This window comes from Oncorhynchus mykiss, chromosome 24 (assembly GCF_013265735.2).
Source record: "Oncorhynchus mykiss isolate Arlee chromosome 24, USDA_OmykA_1.1, whole genome shotgun sequence".
Taxonomy (NCBI): domain Eukaryota; kingdom Metazoa; phylum Chordata; class Actinopteri; order Salmoniformes; family Salmonidae; genus Oncorhynchus; species Oncorhynchus mykiss.
This window is the reverse complement of record NC_048588.1, coordinates 25593541-25619066: the sequence shown is the minus strand read 5'-3', so window position 1 is coordinate 25619066 and position 25526 is coordinate 25593541. Positions and strand designations below refer to the sequence as shown.

At 44.3% G+C, this 25526-nt stretch overlaps 1 protein-coding gene across 11 annotated transcripts in view; it reads right to left on the bottom strand.

The window, feature by feature from the left end:
* Nucleotides 1–15640: 15640 nt before the first annotated feature.
* Nucleotides 15641–25526, bottom strand: part of msi1a (musashi RNA binding protein 1a) — a 334588-nt gene continuing 324702 nt past the window's right edge. For 3 of the 11 annotated variants that reach the window (XM_036961341.1, XM_036961344.1, XM_036961348.1), the window contains 3 exons: nt 21801–21955; nt 20011–20087; nt 15641–16272 (listed from right to left, as the gene is read on the bottom strand). In XM_036961341.1, the coding sequence (XP_036817236.1) occupies nt 20046–20087; nt 21801–21955 (197 nt within the window). In that variant the 3' untranslated portion in view covers nt 15641–16272; nt 20011–20045. The remainder of the gene's footprint in view (nt 16273–20010; nt 20088–21800; nt 21956–25526) is intronic. The other 8 variants (XM_036961340.1, XM_036961343.1, XM_036961347.1 and 5 more) reach the window with 4 other exon arrangements.

Below are 25526 nucleotides of genomic sequence, written 5' to 3'. Positions count from 1 at the left end.
TTCTCTGTGAGTGACAGGCTGGTGACCAGTTTGCCCTCTTATTAGATTGGCTTTTAATTGTCTTTCCACGAATGACCAAATCTGAACAGAATGCCGAGCTGCAGGTGCATTGTGGGTAAACAGCATTCCTGCATGTCTGTCTAGATGTCAAACCTCTGTCACACAGTGAGGCCATAAACACAACTCGTCTATTTATCTCTACATGTAGGAACCATCAAGGAACTCAATTAGCCTGTCAAGGTCAAGTCTGTGTGGCTGCCAGAAACAAACAATTAATGCAAACAAAAAAACTCACCTTCCACTTTTCTTTACCCATTTAACTACCATGTCAGTTCAATGAACTCATCTGATTGTAGATGGGGAGTGATGCCTCGGCGGGAAGAGAGATTGATTCTGGTGCCGGAATCACTTGAAAAACATTATACAATTGAGCAAGCCAAAAACATCACCCTGCCATTTAATTACTGTTAATGAGTGTCTAGAAGACTTGGGAGCCATGGCGACTAAGGTTTGCATGATGGCATCCTCCAGAATATGCAAACGAACCTTGGTTGAAAGTGCTAACTAGGTAGGAAGCTCTGCCTGGGACAATTTACATGCAAACCCAGTCGGCATGGCTCCCAAGTCAGTGATATGTCGCCCACCGCTGCGCCACCACTCTCCCATTGAGTCAAATGCAGCTTGATTACTCTTCACACTCCCCAAATTATAATGCAAATAGCGTTCCACCTATTAACCATGCAGCCGCTCGAAACGTGCGCTTGTCCCCACTGTGTGTGATGTAAATTGCTATGTCACCTTAAAATTGACACCGGTAATTCTGTGCATTTGTAAAGTTATTGGGTGCCAGATCTTATGAAGCGTTGTGACAGCTATGCAGACGAGTGCATTTTGCTGTACATAGTCAATTTGGCACAGTCACAGGGGAGAGATTGCTTTTTGGTGCGTAATGAAACCACACATATTAAGAAATTACCTCTGAGCAAAATCCTCCTCCCAGCATCACCCTCACTTCCATCTCTGTTTACTTAAACATGATGTTTAAGGGTTATTGACCTTGTCCTCATTCTCCTTGAAAGTCTAAACTGTTCTCATGACGTACGCCTGTTTTCTGACGGAATGTATTATTTGAAAGGAAAGAAAACGTGAAGGGTCTCAGTGCTGGAGTTGAAGAAATTACCTTCAGTGTACATCTCTACATCTATCATTATGACAAAGTGGGGGAGATATGATTTTGACAAATGTAAAATCAATGTGCCCTAGGCAGCCAAGGATTTTACCTTCATTCCATAATACAGGACGGTAGGGTATGCCTACTATAGGCACCAAGGGGAATAAATGCCTCAGGTGGGGTAATTTAACTGCATGATAATATTATTTTGTTTGTTAATCAATTATTAACTCTTTTTACATGCTATCCTTAAAGGGGCAATCTGCAGTTGCTATTTTTAATTTGTTTTACTTATAAATGAATGATATGTACCCATTGAGTCTTGAAGAACTTATTAAGGCCCCATGAGCGTAGTTCCACTGTCGTACCCCATCAGAACCCAAAATACCCTGCTCAAAAAAAAAGGGAACACTAAAATAACACATCCTAGATCTGAATGAATGAAATATTCTTATTAAATACTTTTTTCTTTACATAGTTGAATGTGCTGACAACAAAATCACACAAAAATTATCAATGGAAATCAAATTTATCAACCCATGGAGGTCTGGATTTGGAGTCACACTCAAAATTAAAGTGGAAAACCACACTACAGGCTGATCCAACTTTGATGTAATGTCCTTAAAACAAGTCAAAATGAGGCTCAGTAGTGTGTGTGGCCTCCACGTGCCTGTATGACCTCCCTACAACGCCTGGGCATGCTCCTGATGAGGTGGACAGTCTGTGGTGCAACGTGGCGTTGGTGGATGGAGCGAGACATGATGTCCCAGATGTGCTCAATTGGATTCAGGTCTGGGGAACGGGCGGGCCAGTCCATAGCATCAATGCCTTCCTCTTGCAGGAACTGCTGACACACTCCAGCCACATGAGGTCTAGCATTGTCTTGCATTAGGAGGAACCCAGGTCCAACCGCACCAGCATATGGTCTCACAAGGGGTCTGAGGATCTCATCTCGGTACCTAATGGCAGTCAGGCTACCTCTGGCCAGCACATGGAGGGCTGTGCGGCCCCCCAAAGAAATGCCACCCCACACCATGACTGACCCACCGCCAAACCGGTCATTGTGGAGGATGTTGCAGGCAGCAGAACGTTCTCCACAGCGTCACATGTGCTCAGTGTGAACCTGCTTTCATCTGTGAAGAGCACAGGGCGCCAGTGGCGAATTTGCCCATCTTGGTGTTCTCTGGCAAATGCCAAACGTCCTGCACATTGTTGAGCTGTAAGCACAACCCCCACCTGTGGACGTCGGGCCCTCATACCACCCTCATGGAGTCTGTTTCTGACCGTTTGAGCAGACACATGCACATTTGTGGCCTGCTGGAGGTAATTTTGCAGGGCTCTGGCAGTGCTCCTCCTGCTCCTCCTTGCACAAAGGCGGAGGTAGCGGTCCTGCTGCTGGGTTGTTGCCCTCCTACGGCCTCCTCCACGTCTCCTGATGTACTGGCCTGTCTCCTGGTAGCGCCTCCATGCTCTGGACACTACGCTGACAGACACAGCAAACCTTCTTGCCACAGCTCGCATTGATGTCCCATCCTGGATGAGCTGCACTACCTGAGCCACTTGTGTGGGTTGTGGACTCCGTCTCATGCTCCCACTAGAGTGAAAGCACCGCCAGCATTCAAAAGTGACCAAAACATCAGCCAGGAAGCATAGGAACTGAGAAGTGGTCTGGTCACCACCTGCAGAACCACTCTTTTATTGGGGGTGTCTTGCTAATTGCCTATAATTTCCACCTGTTGTCTATTCCATTTGCACAACAGCATGTGAAATGTATTGTCAATCAGTGTTGCTTCCTAAGTGGACAGTTTGATTTCACAGAAGTGTGATTGACTTGGAGTTACATTGTGTTGTTTAAGTGTTCCCTTTGATTTTTTTGAGCAATGTATAATATAAAATATTTTGATATCATCGATGGTCAGTCCTGCATTCTGTCTGTGCATTTGAGAGTGATCACATTTCCCCAGCCCGATTCCTCAGCTTTTTTCCAAAACAAGGGTGGGGAGAACACTTTGTTATTGTTTCAACTGCTGATTACCACTATAAGGTATGCTTGTCTTGCAATATGACATTTATTGGCCTAGCTATATTTAGCAGAAATTGATATCTGAAGTTGGATATCATAAGTCAAAATTGCTCTTGATTACAAAACTCACATCTGCCCACAGAAATGGCTTCATACAAGTTGGGACTGAAAACCAAATTCAAACCGTTAGAACTAATAGACAGATAATGAATATTTAAAGATCACTTAGCTCAAAATGTTTCAATAACCACAGATTTGTCAGCAGCAGGTAAAATGGCTCAGTTGGACCCTGAAATAGAAGGACAAGTGGTTTAATTCACCACCTTGTATCCCAGCATGACTGAGCTGTGGGTACCATAAAATAGTAGGCTCATCATTGAAAAGTGTGTAAGCTATGTCATTTGAAATGATACAACCCACTTGTGGTTAAAGGCTCAATGTTTTGGAGTGCTCCGGCGCTGGCTGATTGGGGCCTAATTAGAGTGCTTTGTTAATGCCAGGTAGTGTCAGGTGCTAACGAGGAGTTGATTGGAGTGTGAGAGCCCGGGAGAGATGATTGGAATACCTGCCTTGCAGCTCAAAGTTAAATGCTGCTCAGTGCAGAGCGACATCTGACAGTGAAGTTGCTTCAGTGACAAATGAAATGTAATTGGTGAGGAGCAACATGAGTGGCCTCAGGGAAAGGTCTGCCTCGGTCGCAGAAAACCTCCAATCAAGTGATGAAGGTTTAGCAGAGGGGTGCTATGCTACGAGGAGGGGTTGATTCAATTATTTATAAGGATTTCATAGATTTAAGGTTGGGGTGATTCTCTAAGCGCTCGATTCAATCAGTATCACCAAAGTTTAGCTATTTTAAAGGCAATGTTCCCACGCAGAGACTGCATTCATGGTAAACGCTGCATAAATCGGCTCAATCTGAAATTACCTTCCAGGTGCGCTATAGCGCTAAACTTTGGTGATGCAGATTGAATCGAGTCCTAATACTTTATGGCAAAGTGCACTACAAAATCACTTCAGAGCCGCTCCTTCCAATGCAGACCTGTCAAGAAGCAGAGACAACAAAGGTTTAAGCTAGGTAAAATGCGTACTCAAAGAGAGAGTTCACCCAAAATACAAAGTAACAATTTGGGTTCCTTACATTGTAAGCAGTCTATGGACAAGGTGTAACAGCAATCCGTGCCTTGGTTTTATTTCACTGCCACTGTTTACAAATGCTAACATTTTGGCATTTGTGGCACAAATTCCATTCAAGTCATGGCACTGATATTAGCATTTTTCGCATATCATGTCTCAAATTGATTGTGAAGCTCAATGAAGTCACATAAATGATTTGAACATCATGCGCAAAACATGATAATATACAGTACATTTTGTTACGTTACAGCCTTATTCTAAAATTGATTCAATAAAATTGATTCCTCATTAATCTACACACAATACCCCACAACAACGAAGCAAAAACAGGTTTTTAGAAATGTTTGCAAATGTATAAAAAAAACTAAATACCTTATTTACATAAATATTCAGACTCTTTGCTATGACACTCGAAATTGAGCTCAGGTGAATGGAGGTGACCAAGAACCCGGTGGTCACTGACAGAGCTCCAGAGTTCCTCTGTGGAGATGGGAGAACCTTCCAGAAGTACAACCATCTCTGCAGCACTCCACCAATCAGGCATTTATGGTAGAGTCGCCAGACAGAAGCCACTCCTCAGTAAAAGGCACATGACAGCCCGCTAGGAGTTTGCCAAAAGGCACCTAAAAGACTCTCAGACCATGAGAAACAAGATTCTCTCGTCTGATGAAACCAAGATTGATCTCTTTGGCCTGAATGCCAAGCGTCACGTCTGGAGGAAACCTGGCACTATCCCTACGGTGAAGCGCAGAGCCAAGACAATGCAGAAATGGCTTCAGGACAAGTCTCTGAATGTCCTTGAGTGGCTCGGCCAGAGCCCGGACTTGAACCCGATAGATCATCTCTGGAGAGACCTGAAAATAGTTGTGCAGCGATGCTCACCATCCAACCTGACAGAGCTTGAGAGGATCTGTAGAGAAGAAAAATTAGCAAACATTACTAAAAACCTGTTTTTGCTTTGTCATTATAGGGTATTGTGTGTAGATTGATTAGAGAAAAAAAACCAATTTAATACATTTGCAAAAAGTCAAAGGGTCTGAATACTTTTCGAATGCACTGTAGGTAACAAGACATAAATGGGATTTGTGCCACATTAGCAAGTGCCAGGGAAACTAAACCAAAGCATGGATTGCTGGCATACCTTGTCTATAGACTGTTTATAAGGTAAGGAAACCAACATCATTTTGTAATTTGGGTGAACAATCCCTTTAAAGAGTAGTATTTAGGAGGATATCAGTGTTGAAACTCACCAATTATGAGAGCCAAGGTGTGTCAGACGAAGCAGGCCAACTGTTCATCATAGAGGCAGCTTAGCCTTAGGAAGAAAGAACCAGAGGACTGGAGTGATTTCAGCCTTCATACACAAACACAACTGCAGACCTCTAGACCTGGAGAAGTTGAGTCTTAAATGTACACCAGAGAGCTCTGGGCTCACCAAATGAGTCCTCAGGAGACAACCCTCGACACCTGCAGTCATTTTTCAAACATTTTAATTGGCTCTCCTCCGTCAGCTGATGCCCCGTGTCAGAGCTTGGATGCTCAACGCTCTGAATCAAAGGTCCAGGTCTACAGTGAACCTCATTTTGGCACACAGTCATTTTTTAGGGGGGAGGTAATCAAACGAACATTACCTATACTTTCCACACTACTAATGCAAACTGAGCCGTACTTGATTGACTTGGTTAGAAATCCACCATAGTTGCTGGAACAGTGCTGGAAAGGACAAAAGCTGGAAAGGACAAAAATTATAGGTCAGACTCGAATCATACTTTATAGTTTTTATTTGTCTGGATGATTAAGCTGTAAACCACAGCCCATTATACCTGCCATCATGAGTGACCACCCAGGTAAGTGGTCTTCTTTCCTGCAGGGCTGGAACTCCAACTCCTGTACCTCAGAATATTGCTCTTCTGGTAGCCAGCCTGCCCTGTGAGTCATGAGTCTGTGTAAGAGTTCTGCAGTTCAGCGTGGGAGGACAGGTGGCGTGACGGTGGAGTGTGTGTGTAAAAGAGAGAGAGCGATTGTGTGTGCGTGAAGTGCTCCCCCTGGCCAAGAGACGAGGGCGAGTGAGTGTCTGAGCTATGAAGAGAGGGAGGAAGATGAATTTCCAGACATTTATAATAGCTGTCACACCTCTGAAGCAATTTCACATTTGAAAATGGGACAGCGGCTCAAATTAAAAATGACACATTTCCGCTGGCAGCACACATTGCTTTTTACATTTTCAGGTAAAACAGTTCCTGATTAAGCCCCGTGAGGACAGAAACACTCTCCTTGTGTGTGATGGATATCACTCAGAGAGCCATTCTGGATGTGTTGCACCCACTCCCCAGACATTTTGTGAACTCACCTTTGAAGTTGTGAGTTTGAGTCTTGTGGTAGGACATTGGTGGACTTAGCTGTGTGGTTCACAGAAAGACAGACAGTCAGACAGACAGACAAGGTAGTGACAGACATTTTGAGCTCAATCCACATACAGACAAATGTGTTTTCCCTGAGAAAATGACAATAACAGATGATGTGAAATGTTTTGATAAATGAGAGGACCAACAAACCGCAGATAGGTTCTAATGAGGACTTGGGGAATTTATTGATTTATTTCTGTAGGCCATCCCTCTCCTCTTCATGCTTGTATCCATAACAGAAGTCTCAAGCTCATATCTTGAAATAAAACTTGAGGAAAAAACATTTGAAGTGTCGCCTGACTTAATTCCCTTACCTGATAGTGGCCCCAAGATTCGTGTCATTACATGGAATTCAACTCCACAGTCTATAGAGTCAGGTGTGTACAAGTACGTACAGTATGTTATTTTACACCTTTAATGCAAACAGTTGTTTCATAACCACTCTATCGGTTTCAGCCATATGTCAATTTATGGACACTATATATACAAAAGTATGTGGACACCCCTTCAAATTAGTGGATTTGGTTATCTCACCCATACCCGTTGCTGACAGGTGTATAGAATCGAGCACACAGCCATGCAATCTTCATAGACAAACATTGGAGGTAGAATGGCCTTACTGAAGAGCTCAGTGACTTTCAACGTGGCACCGTCATAGGATGCCACCTTTCCAACAAGTCAGTTCGTCAAATTTCTGCCCTGCTAGAGCTGCCCCGGTCAACAGTAAGTGCTATTATAGTGAAGTGGAAACGTCAAGGAGCAACAACAGCTCAGCCGCGAAGTGGTAGGCCACACAAGCACACAGAACGAGACTGGCAAGTGCGGAAGTGCGTAAAAATCGTCTGTCCTCGGTTGCAACACTCACTACCAAGTTCCAAACTGCCTCTGGAAGCAACGTCAGCAATTGTTCGTCGGGAGCTTCATGAAATGGGTTTCTATGGCCGAACAGCCGCATGTCCGCTGGAGTGGTGTAAAGCTCGCTGCCACTGAACTCTGGAGCAGTGGAAACGTGTTCTCTGTAGTGATGAATCACGCTTCACCATCTGGCAGTCCGACGGATGAATGTGGGTTTGGCGGATGCCAGGAGAACGCTACCTGCCCCAATGCATAGTGCTAACTGTAAAGTTTGGTGGATGAGGAATAATGGTCTGGGGCTGTTTTTCATGGTTCAGGCAAGGCCCCTTAGTTCAAGGGAAGGGGAATCTTAACACCACAGCATACAATGACATTCTAGACGATTCTGTGATTCCAACTTTGTGGCAACAGTTTGGCGAAAGCCCTTTCCTGTTTCAGCATGGCAATGCCCCTGTGAACAAAGTGAGGTTCATACAGAAATGGTTTGTCAAGATTGGTGTGGAAGAACTTGACTGGCCTGCACTTTAACCCCATCGAACACCTTTGGGATGAATTGGAACGCCGACTGTGAGCCAGGCTTTATCGCCCAACATCAGTGCCGGACCTCACTAATGCTCTTGTGGCTAAATTAATGCAAGTCCCCGCATCAATGTTCCAACATCTAGTGGGAATCCTTCCCAGAAGAGTGGAAGTTGTTGTAGCAGCAAAGGGGGGACCAACTCCATATTAATGCCCCTGATTTTGGAATGAGATGTTCGACGAGCAGGTGTCCACATACTTTTAGTCATTTTGTTGCATATTTTAACATACAGTATGACCACTATCTGGTAATGGCAACTTCATAATTTCATGATGGTAATAAATGTATAGAGAATAAATTATGATTAAAATAGTATGTGATAAAAAACATTTTAAAAAATGAATTATTTAATTTATAATTTCTTCCGTGAACATCTCTGACTTTTGGGGATGGGAATGGAAGTGTACCACAGAATAAAAATACACACACTATAGGCCATTATATTCAACTTTGTGCATTTTTATTTTGTTGCATCTTCTGGCATACATTCTTTTTCAAATAACTCAAAAGGTTTAATCCCACACCAATTCATCTTTAAACAATATTCCATTTAAAATAAAAACAATGAGTGAAATGGTTCAAAACAGTTTATTTACATTTTTTCCAGACAAACACATCGATTTCTGCACCACAGTAGAGCATGGAAACCTTTCACAAACAAGTTTTATTATTATAATTATTTGAAAATACAAATATAAAATTATACTTTCCACATCTGAGATGTGAGAGACCCCCATCCACTTTATTATATTTTACAACAGGGCTTGAGCAAGCCATACAAGAAGACCTGAAAGATGCTTTCAGACGTCAGTCCTATCAGTCAGCTCTCACGGGAAAAAGTCTGTTAACATTAAAACATGGGCAAGTGTTAGGAATGGGCAAGGCAATCAGAGGTCGAACCCAAGAGGGAGCATGAGAGAAGAAAAGACTCAGCTAAGGTCAGGTCAAATGTACAGTAAGACAAATGTCTACAGAGATGCACAGGACTTTTAATGACTGTACCGCTTCCCTAAACCCCCTGTACCCACCCACCCACCCACCCACCCACCCACCCACCCACCCACACACACACACACACACACACACACACACACACACACACACACACACACACACACACACACACACACACACACACACACACACTCTCTGCTCTACCAGTGGCCCATGCCATGCTACTCACTAACCGACAATTCCCCGTTTGAAATAATTGTATATTATGCTTTACCCTAAAGTATCAGTCACAGCTTCTAAAGCCCACGTTTTACAGTCCAACCATGTTGCATCATGGGAAAACATCATAATAATGTTAAGTGTGACACAAACATAATACAAACAGTGTTGCCTACGTAAACATTTCAGTCAGCAGGGAGTTAATTTAATCTGAAATTATGGTTCAGCCTCAACAAATAGACATACACAATAATATATCCTTAACTAACATTATATGCCTGTTATTACAGTGTGCGTTGTGTGTCTGTTACTTCAGTGATGGGATGTTTGTTTGGCCATTGCCTAGCACTTGCCTCAAGATTCAAGTTTAAATGGTTGCGGTAGTACGCTCCCAATATATCATCCAACACCTTCCAGGTCTTTTTTATATCTATATATTTTTAGTTTAGGTTTTTTTTTTTACCAACAATTATCCAATGATTAAGTAGTCTAGCAAGATGTGCAACATTCATCAGCTGTAAACTGCTGTCCATGTGAAGGGAAAGTATAGCAACTACAGAGCCATGCTACCTTAAAGTCCAAGCTGTGAAATCTATTTGAAATCTTTTATTAACTAATAGAGATGGTATCAACTATTTTGAATGGACAGCCAGCCAACTTTTACTCTAATCAAATGGCAAATCAGGTATAGTGATATTGTTAGAGGGATATTTAAAACAGAGATAGTTTCTTGCAATGTACCACTGAGCTTTACACTTGCTCTCGGTGGGTACATTCTGCTGCAATAATGTCACGTTTACCAACAGGTTTCGAAATGTTGGCTCAGTCTTCATGAGAACAATGCATACATCCTATCCTACCTCAACTCTCTGTGGTTCTATGAATTGCTTAAATGAAATATGTCCTATAGGTATCATTTCAATAAGCCCTTCATATAACAACTCATCAATATCTTTTGCACTGTCTTGTTTTCCTTTAGCAGGAGGGTCTTAAAGATTAAGTTATTGCACAGTGCAAATGTCTATACTAACAAGCAGGCTACCATTTGAATGAGAAGACTTAAATGAAGACTAAGCACGTGAGAGCAGGAGTATGAATGAATCTACAATGTAAATGATACCCGGGCTTTGATTAAAGTAAAAATATGCTTCCAATGGTTCATGAGTACAAAAATAATTCACTACATTCTCAAACGTTGATAATTAACTCAAACTAAAGTATGAATTAATATGAATTAATAATGAATTAAGTAGACACCGAAAATAAAATAAACTGTATCCAAAAATAGTAGTGCCAGGGGCCACTGGGATATAAGAGGTTAAGAGTACAAACATCAAAATGAGTTTAGATTAATTATATCTATAATAGTTATTGTTATTATGACCATTATTATCATTAATCTGTTATGTAATAAAATCCATTATGCTCAATCATAATTATAGCTTGTGTCCCTCTTGTGAAATAATAACAAATAAAACGGTTTTGCATATCTAGTATTAGCTTTTAAGGTAGTATGGCACACCCATTTTTTTGAAACATTCAAGGGTGGGGATCCAATCAATGCCTTGTTTACGATTCGGTCTTACAGCAATTTTTGATTTAAATGTCTTCAATGATTGCTTTGGTTAGTTGAAACCATGTGAGATCAGTACAACTGAAAATAAATAGACAAATGATGTTGAAACTAATGTCAGCTTTTCTTTTTAAAAATATGGTAATTAAGAAGAGAAAGTTCTATCCTTACTGGTCTTACATCTTCTAATAGCTACATCTACATCTTAACTACATAACACCTACCACTAATACTAGAAGAGGGAGACAGAGAAAGAGTGAGACAATGGGAGAGTGAGAGACGGAGAGGAGGAAAGAGAGATCAACAAATAAGTGTATAAACCACTACACTGGCATCAAAGACGGCACTCTTACAAGGTCATTTGCAGTTTACTTTTTTTCACATATTACTGAAATACATTGATGATCAACATAAGATTACTGTATAAGGTGACAGGGGATGGAGAAAAACCGGATGGATGTACAGTACATTCTAATATTGTTAGTATAATAATTATTATTAATATAATCATTAACAACCACAAAAATATTGATACAAATCCTTCTGATTAAAAATGTAAATCATTCAAGGGAACATACTTTTTTCTCTTTTTTGAATTGGTAATATACATGTTTTTTATTTTTTATTTTTATTATTTTTATTTATTATTACTTAAACAAGTCCCCATTTTATTTTAAAAGAATCCAGCATTCTGCTTCACCTGGTTGTTGAGTGAAATGAGACAAACAAAATCTGCACAGCATATACATTAATCCAATCCTTTCTTCAAATATAATTTGAAACTTTTATAGAGGAACCACTTCTCCATCTCAGCAAACCAGTCCCTACAGGAAATGACTGTGGTGACTACGGTGACTTGGCTAGGTCGAAATGCTCCAATCTATGGATTATGTATGGATTCTTTCGTATTTTTAGGAAAATAAATGCCCTTTGGGCAGAAAAAAACGTTTTCCAATTGCAACAGCCAAGATGTCTAATCTCTAATGGGGATAAAAAGTTATTCTTAAAAAACAATCCTTCATGTATTATCTTATCAAGACCATTTTAAATATCCAACACTTGAAATGTGCAAATAGAATATGGTCACTTTCCTTCCTTGTCACGGTGCCACAACTTGTTCTCATAATCCATTCATAATTTCAATCTGTTTAAGCCTCAAATAAATTACTTTGTAATCTCATCTAAGACAAAACTCACAGGGCTGAGGTAATCATAGATATTTGCCTTCCTAATCAGTTCAAGAAAACATTCCAATAAATTGACTTAAAATGTATCTGACTTGAAATATTGCCTGTCATATTGAAAGTAGGTGCTCTGTTCAAAATGGATAAATAGCATTAATAAGAAAAACAAAACAATTAAGATAATCATAACAACAAAATGTAACATCAACACATGCAGATTGGTATGAATTGTCTCTGGATATACATCTGGTATTTTCAAACTAATACAAAGTAAAAGTGTGCTTTGGATTTGTAATAAGTCCTTTTTTTGATATAGTATTGACTTCAAAAATCTCAGTGACAGATACAGTAAGTCGCCTTTCACTTGCAAGTGTCTAGAAGAAGTTGAGCCGGTGTCCTCTTTGAGAGACATTGTGTAGCAATGTCCAGTGTTAACCTTCTGTCATATTTTAGAAGCTGTGCACTTTTGAGCTCACCATGTAGAAGACACAACAGTATGCTGGTATGACATTAGCACAGTAAGAAAGACAACAGTATTTACAGAGCAAGCCAACAGTGTTCTTGTAGGATCGAGTCCTCAATGGGGTTATCATGGAATTTTGTGCTACAAATGGATTATGATACGATTTAAGAGCATTAAATGTCCTCGTCTTTGACAGTTGCGCTCTTACACAGTACAGCCTTTTATGATGAACCATCACAAAAATATGGTTCTCTCTGAAACGATTATATGCAGTGACTTGAATAATATTTACAGCTATATATTTTTTTCTTAAAATCTGAATTCACTAAGTATTAAAAGGAAAGGTTATTCTTTCCTGACAACAAAAAAATTGTAAAAAAGGACTGTGAAAATATTGTAGTCCTCTTATTGCCCAAAATAGGTAATTAACAACATTAAAATAAACAAAAAAAGCTAGAAGATTTATTAGTTACACTCTATTTTTTAAATTTAATTAACACCACCTTTCTTCAAGCCTCATCAGTTCATGTCAGTTTTCTTGTACAGTGCATTCAGAAAGTATTCAGACCCATTGACTTTTTACAAATGCTGCTACGTAACAGCCTTATTCTAAAATTGATTAAATACCCCATAATGACCAAGCAAAAACAGGTTTTTAGACATTTTTGCAAATGTATAAAAAATAAAATACCTTATTTACAATAGTATTCAGACCCTTTGCTATGAGACTCAAGTGCATCTTGTTTCCATTGATCATCCTTGAGATGTTTCTACAACTTGATTGGAGTCCACCTGTGGTGAATTCAATTGATTGGACATGATTTGGAAAGGCACACCTGTCTATATACAGTGGGGCAAAAAAGTATTTAGTCAGTCACCAATTGTGCAAATTCTCCCACTTAAAAAGATGAGAGAGGCCTGTAATTTTCATGATAGGTACACTTCAACTATGACAGACAAAATTAGATTTTTTTTTCCTCCAGAAAATCACATTGTAGGATTTTTTATGAATTTATTTGCAAATTATGGTGGAAAATAAGTATTTGGTCACCTACAAACAAGCAAGACTTCTAGCTCTCACAGACATGTAACTTCTTCTTTAAGAGGCTCCTCTGTCCTTCACTCGTTACCTGTATTAATGGCACCTGTTGAACTTGTTATCAGTATAAAAGACACCTGTCCACAACCTCAAACAGTCACACTCCAAATCCACTATGGCCAAGACCAAAGAGCTGTCAAAGGACACCAGAAACAAAATTGTAGACCTGCACCAGGCTGGGAAGACTGAATCTGCAATAGGTAAGCAGCTTGGTTTGAAGAAATCAACTGTGGGAGCAATTATTAGGAAATGGAAGACATACAAGACCCCTGATGATCTCCCTCGATCTGGGGCTCCATGCAAGATCTCACCCCGTGGGGTCAAAATGATCACAAGAACGGTGAGCAAAAATCCCAGAACCACACGGGGGGACCTAGTGAATGACCTGCAGAGAGCTGGGACCAAAGTAACAAAGCTTACCATCAGTAACACACTACACCGCCAGGGACTCAAATCCTGCAGTGCCAGACGTGTCCCCCTGCTTAAGTCAGTACATGTCCAGGCCCGTCTGAAGTTTGCTAGAGAGCATTTGGATGATCCAGAAGAAGATTGGGAGAATGTCATATGGTCAGATGAAACCAAAATATAACTTTTTGGTAAAAACTCAACTGGTCGTGTTTGGAGGACAAAGAATGCTGAGTTGCATCCAAAGAACACCATACCTACTGTGAAGCATGGGGGTGGAAACATCATGCTTTGGGGCTGTTTTTCTGCAAAGGGACCAGGACGACTGATCCGTGTAAAGGAAAGAATTAATGGAGTATTGTGAGATTTTGAGTGAAAACCTCCTTCCATCAGCAAGGGCATTGAATATGAAACGTGGCTGGGTCTTTCAGCATGACAATGAACACACCGAGTGGCTTCGTAAGAAGCATTTATTTCAAGGTCCTGGAGTGGCCTAGCCAGTCTCTAGATCTCAACCCCATAGAAAATCTTTGGAGGGAGTTGAAAGTCTGTGTTGCCCAGCAACAGCCCCAAAACATCAATGCTCTAGAGGAGATCTGCATGGAGGAATGGGCTAAAATACCAGCAACAGTGTGTGAAAACCTTGTGAAGACTTACAGAAAACATTTGACCTCTGTCATTGCCAACAAAGGGTATATAACAAAGTATATACTTTTTAAGTGGGAGAACTTGCACAATTGGTGGCTGACTAAATACTTTTTTGCCCCACTGTAAGGTCCCACAGTTGACAGTGCATGTCAGAGCAAAAACCAAGTCATGAGGTTGAAGGAATTGTCCACAGAGCACCGAGACAGGATTGTGTCGAGGCACAGATCTGGGAAAGGGTACCAAAAAATGTCTGCAGAATTGAAGGTCCCCAAGGGCAGTGGCCTCCATCATTCTTAAATGGAAAAAGTTTGGAACCACCAAGACCCTTCCTAGAGCTGGCCGCCTGGCCAAACTGAGCAATCAGGGGAGAAGGGCCTTGGTCAGGGAGTTGAAGAGGAACCTGATGGTCACTCTGACAGACTAGTCAGAATCGAGGGAAAGATTAATGGAGCAAAGTACAGAGAGATCATGAAAACCTGCTCCAGAACACTCAGGACCTCAGACTGGGGCGAAGGTTCACCTTCCAACCAGACAATGACCCTAAGCACAGAGCCAAGACAACGCAGTAGTGGCTTCGGGACAAGTCTCTGAATGACCTTGAGTCACCCAGCTAGAGCCTGGACTTGAACCTGATCAAACATTTCTGGAGAGACCTGAAAATAGCTGTTCAGCAACACTCCCCATTCAACCTGACAGAGCTTGAGAGGATCTGCAGAGAAGAATGGGAGAAACTCCCATTTTGTAGCGTCATTGGGAGAAACTCCCAAGTTTGTAGCGTCATACCCAAGAAGACTCGAGGTTGTAATCGCTACCAAATATGTTTCACCAAAGTACTGAGTAAAGGTTCTGAATACTTATGTAAATGTGATAGATGTTTTTTATTTGTAATACATTTGCAAAAATTTCTAAAAACCTGTTTTTGCTTTGTCATTATGGGGTAATGTGTTTAGATTGATGAGGGGAAAAAACAATGTAATACATTTTAGAATAAGGTTGTAACGTAACAAAATGTGAAGTGGACTGAATACTTTCTGAATGCACTGTATGTGCAAACTGACACCTGAAATGTTTTACATTACCAAGGGTGAAAACAAACAACCATAGCAACATATCAATCAATTTTTTAAATAAATGGTTTACATAAATAGTTACTCATTTAAGATAGTATCCAATATTTGTGTATTTTTGATCCTAAGTAAAAAATATAATGAATCTTCCTTATTAATTTGAAGACTACGTCGAAATGAAAGAAAATAAACTAAATCGATTTAAAATAAGGAACATTCAAAGGTATAAACAACTAAAATCCTACACAAAGTTACTGGGTTACAGTTGGATATTATGGATGTGAACACCAGGTTAGGATTATAGTACAGCAGATTGTAGTTTATTTTTCTGAGATGATTTTGACATTTTCTTCAGTTCTTCTTCACGTGGTGCCACCTCCACTCTCCTCCTGTGGGTTGATGCTGTAGTGCTTGGCGTTGGATGGCATCACCTGTTCACATAGCCAGTTAAAAACTCCGCCCGGTCTTCCCCGGGCCTCCTGAAATACTCTGCTGGAATGGGAAACGGAGACATTCAAAGCCAGTAGTTAAAACCAAAAGCTCCCCCTTCTCTGTAACACTGATACAGTATGTCATGTCTGACAGCTTTTCCCCTCAACTGCCAATATTTTCTTCTGTGCCATTGTATCTCTTCATTTTACATTTCTCTTGATTCTAAAACATTTGATTGATGGTAGAACCAATTTGACAGAGGTTCGAATTGGTTGAAGCAGCAGATGGTCCAAACTGAATCATCTCAAACCCAGCCTCTGCTGTGGAGAGAGCAGAACGAGTGCTACATCCCATGGGAGCATTTTCACTGCCAGAAAGATGGATGGCACTAGCCTGGAATCCAAACTCAATTATTCTGCTTCACTTCAAGAAAGGATTCCAGGCTAGGATGGTCACGGCAGCGAGACACCAGCCCAGACACAACATACGGTACCAGCAGTATCCCTGCTACCACACGACACAGAGCTTTATGGAAGAGGGGCAGCAGGCATGGACAGGGCATCACTCCTAGCATGCACAGAGACAAGCAGTACCGCCCAGCTACCAGTTAGATGAGGGGTTTGTTTTTTTAAAAGCAGGTTTACAGAAAACTGCACTTCACTCTGTTGCTTTCTCTGATGGCTTCCACTGTGCTGTGTGGTGCTGTGCTTTTATATACACTAGCAGTGCATTTCAACAACAAATGTACACCCACTGCCTCCCAGACCCATGGTGATCAGACAAAAATACATACGGTGACAACTAGAGAAACTGATGACTACATCTGTCGCGTCATTCCATTTCACCGCAATACACCAAAGGACATAGGGTGCTACACAGGAGGCTACACAGGGGGCTACACAGGAGGCTACACAGGGGGCTACACAGGGTGCTACACAGGAGGCTACACAGGAGGCTACACAGGGGGCTACACAGGAGGCTACACAGGGGGCTACACAGGGGGCTACACAGGGGGCTACACAGGGGGCTACACAGGAGGCTACACAGGGGGCTACACAGGGGGCTACACAGGAGGCTACACAGGGTGCTACACAGGAGGCTACACAGGAGGCTACACAGGGTGCTACACAGGAGGCTACACAGGAGGCTACACAGGAGGCTACACAGGGGGCTACACAGGGGGCTACACAGGAGGCTACACAGGGTGCTACACAGGGGGCTACACAGGAGGCTACACAGGGTGCTACACAGGAGGCTACACAGGAGGCTACACAGGGGGCTACACAGGAGGCTACACAGGGGGCTACACAGGAGGCTAAACAGGGTGCTACACAGGAGGCTACACAGGAGGCTACACAGGAGGCTACACAGGGGGCTACACAGGGGGCTACACAGGGGGCTACACAGGGTGCTACACAGGGGGCTACACAGGGGGCTACACAGGAGGCTACACAGGGTGCTACACAGGGGGGTCCACAGGGGGCTACACAGGAGGCTAAACAGGGTGCTAAACAGGAGGCTACACAGGGGGCTACACAGGGAGCTACACAGGAGGCTACACAGGGGGCTACACAGGGGGCTACACAGGAGGCTAAACAGGGTGCTACACAGGAGGCTACACAGGAGGCTACACAGGAGGCTACACAGGAGACTACACAGGGTGCTACACAGGGGGCTACACAGGAGACTACACAGGGTGCTACACAGGGGGCTACACAGGGGGCTACACAGGGTGCTACACAGGGTGCTACACAGGAGGCTACACAGGAGGCTACACAGGGGGCTACACAGGAGGCTACACAGGGGGCTACACAGGGGGCTACACAGGAGGCTAAACAGGGTCCTACACAGGAGGCTACACAGGAGGCTACACAGGGGGCTACACAGGAGGCTACACAGGGGGCTACACAGGGTGCTACACAGGGGGCTACACAGGGGGCTACACAGGAGGCTAAACAGGGTGCTACACAGGAGGCTACACAGGAGGCTACACAGGAGGCTACACAGGGTGCTACACAGGGGGCTACACAGGAGACTACACAGGGTGCTACACAGGGGGCTACACAGGGGGCTACACAGGGTGCTACACAGGAGGCTACACAGGAGGCTACACAGGAGGCTACACAGGGGGCTACACAGGAGGCTACACAGGGGGCTACACAGGGGGCTACACAGGAGGCTAAACAGGGTGCTAAACAGGAGGCTACACAGGGGGCTACACAGGGAGCTACACAGGGGGCTACACAGGAGGCTACACAGGAGGCTACACAGGGGGCTACACAGGAGGCTACACAGGGGGCTACACAGGGAGCTACACAGGGGGCTACACAGGAGGCTACACAGGGGGGTCCACAGGGGGCTACACAGGAGGCTACACAGGGGGCTACACAGGGGTACATAGGGTCCTACATAGGGTGCTTCATAGTGGTCACTAGATCAGTGGTGACACCATGCAATCACTTCCACCAGTCTGAAACATCTGTCCAACAGAGGGTTTTATGAATAAGACTCCAGAGGAGAGCTGGACTGGAGTGTCTCTGTCTGGGTTGATCTAACTCCACACAAATCAGAGTGCCTAAGACTGAAACTTGAAGTGGTGTAGAGGACTGTTGCAGCTGGGTTGCTGCAGTGACTAACACTGCCCTAAGGCAAAGATTCTCCCTGTAGAGAGACACACTCAGAGTACACACACGCAAGCACGCACACACTCCACTTGTCCCTCTCATACTGTACTCAAACTGCTCACAAATACACTTTATACACACACGTTTTTGCTGATGTGGCTTCTAAATGGCTTCTACACAGTCAGACAATTACAGTATGTTTGAAAGTTTGTTTTCATAAAGCTACTCGATAAACAGCGGCGGTGAGGGTAGAGATGCTGTGTTCTCGAGCGGAGGAAATTACCCAAAGCTGAACGAGTGCACAGATCCAGCTCCACCTCACTCACAACTCTAGCTCCAGACTCAGACCAGTGTCCATATACTGAACAGTAGCACGGCAAAGAAACCAGAGTCTGTTCCCAGATTATAAACAGGGTGGTTCGAGCCCTGAATGCTGATTGGCTGAAAGCTGTGGTATATCAGACCGTATACCACAGGTATGACAAAACATGTATTTTTACTGCTCTAATTACGTTGGTAACCAGTTCATAATAGCAATGTTTGTGATATATTGCCAATATACCAAGGCTAAGGGCTGTATCCAGGTACTCTGTGTTGCATTGTGCATAAGAACAGCCGTGGTATATTGGCCATATAGCACACCCCCTCCGGCCTTATTTCTTAAACAGCTAATGCCAACCCACAGCACTAGATATGGTTATGACTCTTGGTTGATTGCTGAATTCCAGTGTAAAGCTAGCTACATTATATAAATCGACAACATAAGAGAAAGCAACAGTGAGGAAAGCAACAGCAAGGTTTGCATAAACCCAGTACACTTTTCTTTTGCAGACTACTTTTACAATTTCTTTTAACGGAATACATGCTTAGCCTTCTGGAAACAGAGTAACAAAGTGACAATATTGGGGGAAATAATGTCGGGGCGTTACAAGTTAGAAATGTACATTTCAACTCCCAGGATGGATGTCACAATGGAAAATGACATTCACTTTTTAAAGGGTTTTCAATATGCATATACAAATATACAAAATAAGAATGTAGAAATGTAAGCAATGAGTAGAAACCCTGTAAAAAGTGTTGTCTTGTTTTTTGAGGGAGAGGAACTAAATCAGACAGAAATAACAAAAATAGAATAGGAAAAAAATAATGAAATATTATATAAATGACATAATACCTCGAATGAGATGGCAACCAACCACCTGTTAGGTTTCAATGGTATCCATTTGTAAAAGCGGTTGCAATCAAGGGGCCCTAAAAGTGTACAGTTAGTACCTGTGTCAGTATGCATTTCAGGGAAAAAGGCAAAAAATAAACCTATTAATGGTGAGTATATTTTAGTCATTAGGATGTGCTGCCAGCATAAATGTAAATGTATCTCATTAATTTCCTCAAGTCAGGTTCGTTTTGGCCATCGGAACTGCATTTAGGTCCCAATTTGGTTCTTTCATTTTGAATATGGAAAATGGCCACACAGAGGTGGGTCTCAGGCAGTCCCATTGTGGTGCTGGCAACCTGTCTGTGTCCTAGAGCAGAGCTCTCTTTATAGGCAGCATAAATGAAATCAACCTATTTCTAAAGAGTCGTGGACATGGACACCGAAGAGCATGTTACCGCTGGGGTACTGCTGTGGTACATACTAAGAATAGATTAAAAAAAAAATAAGAAGCAGTGATTAAAACCAACTGAATTCTGCAGCAGTGGACAGCAGTAGTAATTGGCATCAGTTCTTCCTACAGCAGTTCTCTACATGGTGCATGTAAATATTTTGAAGGTTTTCTGCATTCACCACCAATAAGGATCCATTATAGCCATTGGGATCATTTGCTTGATGATAAGGGGCTAATGCTTGCTAAAGCAGGAGACTAATGTTGTTAGCTTCAGATGTCTAACTGTACTGTGTATGTATTGTGTGAACAAGGTTTTGTTAAGGCTGCATGGATCAGTAGAACTATAATGTAATCATATTCATGCTAACATGTTTTAATGAAATCACCAGCAGAATCACAAAACAACTTCAGCAATGATATCAAGGGTGGGAAAAAATGTAAATGTAAGTACTTCTCCAAAGCGAATGTGTCACCCAACCCAACATGTAGGTGAAACTGAACTTCAACAACAAATGTCCCAAAAAAAGACATATTTGCTATATAAGACAAATCATAAGAACTGAGCTTGAAGAGAAAAATATCAGCCATTTCATTCTATGTAGGTTGGGATAGCCATATATAGCAACAGCATGAAATATTTCTGACTAGGGATTTTGAGTGCCAACGTTCCGGTCATTTCTGAAATATAGACAAGCTCTTATTTGTCAACCTACATTCCACTTATTGAGGTTGAAACTGTCAAAGTCAAGTGGAAGTTGACATTCCATTCCGATTCGAAATTCCAAATGATGGTTCAGCAGTTAGCTAATCTAATGCAAGTCCTCTCTGTTTCCTTAGTGGTGCTTTATGTGCCGACATGGTTCCATTGCAATTCCTCTAACATGGTAGGAACGCACTGGAAGACAAGGTGTTCAATGGGCCAAACATACAAAAAGCCTGATTCTGTTTTCAGAACACCTTCATGTTTTGGACAGGAGTTCAAACAGGGAGAACTGTATTAATTATCTGTGTGGCCTTAAGTTAATCATCCATCTTAGTTGGAGCAGGTTTGCCTCCGTGGTTTTTCTACGGTCAGCTAAAATCCATCAACCTCGTCAAAGGTCCCAGACTGAAGGAGCCAACAGGGTGTAATGAATGTCAGTGGCTTCAAAGGACATTGAGAAAATATTCTGACGACAGTGGTTGAACGCACAAGGGGTTACAATTGATTTACATAATGCACTTTGAACAAGGACCCTTTCAAAGGCTAGATCTGGAATTCTCCTGTTCTGAGCATAAGGATGACGGTTGACAGCACAGAGAAGGTGAAGGCAGTATTAGAGGAGGTGGACGAGTTGCTGGAGTAGGCCATACTTACAGCAATGCTGTGGCCGAAGCCAGAGCCAGGCTGGGGACTAGCTGCACTAATGTAGTTGCCCACGCCGGAGTCCTGGCTTGTAGTGCCATAGAGGTCAGCCACGGGCCCGGGACTGTTGGTGCCAGGGAAGGCTCCGGGCCGGGCCTGGTTGGTGCCTAACGAAGGGAGGTAAGCGGGGGAGCCAAAATTGGGATGAGCAACGCAGACATTTAGGACTGGTGGTGTGCAGAGATGGATAAAAGCTGTGTACGAGGCTGAGACCTGGCATGCACAGTGCGAGAGACTGTAAGAACACTGGTGAACTGCAAAACGACTAACTTGACCTTTACCTTAACCAAACCATTACCTTAAAGGGAAAATCCACTCAAAAACTATATTTTGGTATTTTTTTCATTAGTCCACTTTTGATACAAACCCAAAAGGTTTGCATGTCAGGAGTCAAGTTTTCAAGATGTTGGACTTCCAAGAAGCAAAGTGTCCCCGGCCACATTATCATGATGACACAAAATACCAAAATATAGTTTTGAGTGGATTTTCCCTTTAACCTAATTTTAATCAATTCTGAAATTAAATATCGGTTTGCAAGTCAGGAGTGTCCATATAGCCTTTTCCATGCACAGTAATACTGGGCTGGAAAACACAAAGCACAAAACTCAATACACTACAGTCAAACAGGAAATGACAACATTAGAGAGGAAGAAGGAAGAGTGTACATAGTTTATGTATACACTTATTAGGCTCAATGCTTTGTTCCCCAGTTGAAATAGAATGTAACGCAAGCAGAAATTGATGAACCTTTTTTAAATGTGCCGTTTGTTTGAGGAGCCTTGTATAAACATATACATATGGAAAATGGATACATATTCTACAAGCTATCTGACCAGCTCCAACTAAACATGGTTCTAAAAGAAGATGTAAATTAGGATGCTCATGCATAACAAGTTTTCTACTTTTACGTACTCTAAGCATTCATATTCCATGCAAACTATAAAAGAGCGCAGAAGGGAAGATATGAAGGCTATTTCTCTATACAGCAGCTGAAGGAACTCATCTCAAGATCCTATAGGATGTAAAAACATGGCAGAGGAAAAGTGAGCTGCCTCTTTTCGGGTCCCTCCCCTTATCACTTTTTTACATCTCTCCCCCTCGCGCTGCGTCTTGCGTCCGCCAGCGTCAAATATTACTGCCAGTTTATGAATCCCTCTCATACAGTAAATTGCTCTGGGGATTTGGGCACAACACCCCCTATCTAATCAACACCTGTCACTAGGAGAGGCCCTCTCTCTCTACTCCTTTAAATATATGATGGTGATTATCTTTCCCTTGGTGTCAGGGGTATCAGGCCTAGCTGGTGCCTGACAGCCAGGAAATTACACAGGGTGTCCTGGGTAATGCCTGCTAAAAGACTGCATCATCGAGTCACGATTCACCCCCCCCCCCCCCCCACACACACACACACACACACACACATAGAGAGAGAGAGACAGAGCACACATTAAAGAGATGGGGCCCACTACCCGCCCTCTGCATCTCAGAGCTCACCCAGAGAGGGAGAAGAAGGAGACAGAAGAGTTTGTGCGTTAATGTGTGACGGGCAAAAGTCTGAACAGCCAATCTATACTGGACAAAAATATAAACGCAACATGTAAATTGTTGGTTCCATATTTCTCTCAAATTTTGTGCACAAATGTGTTTACATCCCCGTTAGTGAGCATTTCTCCTTCACCAAGATAATCCATCCACCTGACAGGTGTGGCATATCAAGAAGCGGATTAAATAGCATGATCTTTACACAGGTGCACCTGGGAACAATACAAGGCCACTAAAATGTGCAGTTTTGTCACACAACAAAATGCCACAGATGTCTCAAGTTTTGAGGGAGTGTGCAATTGGCATGCTGACTGCGCGAATGTCCACCAGAGCTGTTGACAGATAATTCAATGTTAATTTCTCTATCATAAACCACCTCCAATGTCGTTTCAGAGAATTTGTCAGTATGTCTAACCGGGGGGGGGATATTTCTGTCTGTAATACAGCCTTTTTGTGGGGAAAAACTCATTCGGATTTCCTGGGCCTGGCTCCTCAGTGGGTTGGGGCCTGGCTCCTCAGTGGGTTGGGGCCTGGCTCCTCAGTGGGTTTGGGTCTGGCTCCGCAGTGGGTTGGGGCCTGGCTCCTCAGTGGGTGGGGGTCTGGCTCCGCAGTGGGTTGGGGTCTGACTCCTCAGTGCGTGGGGGCCTGGCTCCGCAGTGGGTTGGGGCCTGGCTCCTCAGTGGGTGGGGGCCTGGCTCCGCAGTGGGTGGGGGCCTGGCTCCGCAGTGGGTTGGGGCCTGGCTCCTCAGTGGGTGGGGGTCTGGCTCCGCAGTGGGTTGGGGTCTGACTCCTCAGTGCGTGGGGGCCTGGCTCCGCAGTGGGTTGGGGCCTGGCTCCTCAGTGGGTGGGGGCCTGGCTCCGCAGTGGGTGGGGGCCTGGCTCCGCAGTGGGTTGGGGCCTGGCTCCTCAGTGGGTTGGGGCCTGGCTCCTCAGTGGGTTGGGGCCTGGCTCCGCAATGGGTTGGGGCCTGGCTCCTCAGTGGGTGGGGGCCTGGCAACGCAGCGGGTGGTGGCCTGGCTCCGCAGCGGGTGGGGGTCTGGCTCCGCAGCGGGTGGGGGTCTGGCTCCGCAGCGGGTGGGGGTCTGGTTCCACAGTGGGTGGGGGCCTGGCTCCGCAGTGGGTTGGGGCCTGGCTCCTCAGTGGGTTGGGGCCTGGCTCCTCAGTGGGTTGGGGCCTGGCTCCTCAGTGGGTTGGGGCCTGGCTCCTCAGTGGGTTGGGGCCTGGCTCCTCAGTGGGTGGGGGCCTGGCTCCTCAGTGGGTGGGGGCCTGGCTCCTCAGTGGGTTGGGGTCTGGCTCTGCAGTGGGTTAGGGTCTGGCTCCTCAGTGGGTTTGGGTCTGGCTCCGCAGTGGGTTGGGGTCTGGCTCCTCAGTGGGTGGGGGTCTGGCTCCTCAGTGGGTGGGGGTCTGGCTCCGCAGTGGGTTGGGGTCTGACTCCTCAGTGGGTGGGGGTCTGGCTCCGCAGTGGGTTGGGGCCTGGCTCCGCAGTGCGTGGGGGCCTGGCTCCGCAGTGGGTTGGGGCCTGGCTCCTCAGTGGGTGGGGGCCTGGCTCCGCAGTGGGTGGGGGCCTGGCTCCGCAGTGGGTTGGGGCCTGGCTCCTCAGTGGGTTGGGGCCTGGCTCCTCAGTGGGTTGGGGCCTGGCTCCGCAATGGGTTGGGGCCTGGCTCCTCAGTGGGTGGGGGCCTGGCAACGCAGCGGGTGGTGGCCTGGCTCCGCAGCGGGTGGGGGTCTGGCTCCGCAGCGGGTGGGGGTCTGGCTCCGCAGCGGGTGGGGGTCTGGTTCCACAGTGGGTGGGGGCCTGGCTCCGCAGTGGGTTGGGGCCTGGCTCCTCAGTGGGTTGGGGCCTGGCTCCTCAGTGGGTTGGGGCCTGGCTCCTCAGTGGGTTGGGGCCTGGCTCCTCAGTGGGTTGGGGCCTGGCTCCTCAGTGGGTGGGGGCCTGGCTCCTCAGTGGGTGGGGGCCTGGCTCCTCAGTGGGTTGGGGTCTGGCTCTGCAGTGGGTTAGGGTCTGGCTCCTCAGTGGGTTTGGGTCTGGCTCCGCAGTGGGTTGGGGTCTGGCTCCTCAGTGGGTGGGGGTCTGGCTCCTCAGTGGGTGGGGGTCTGGCTCCGCAGTGGGTTGGGGTCTGACTCCTCAGTGGGTGG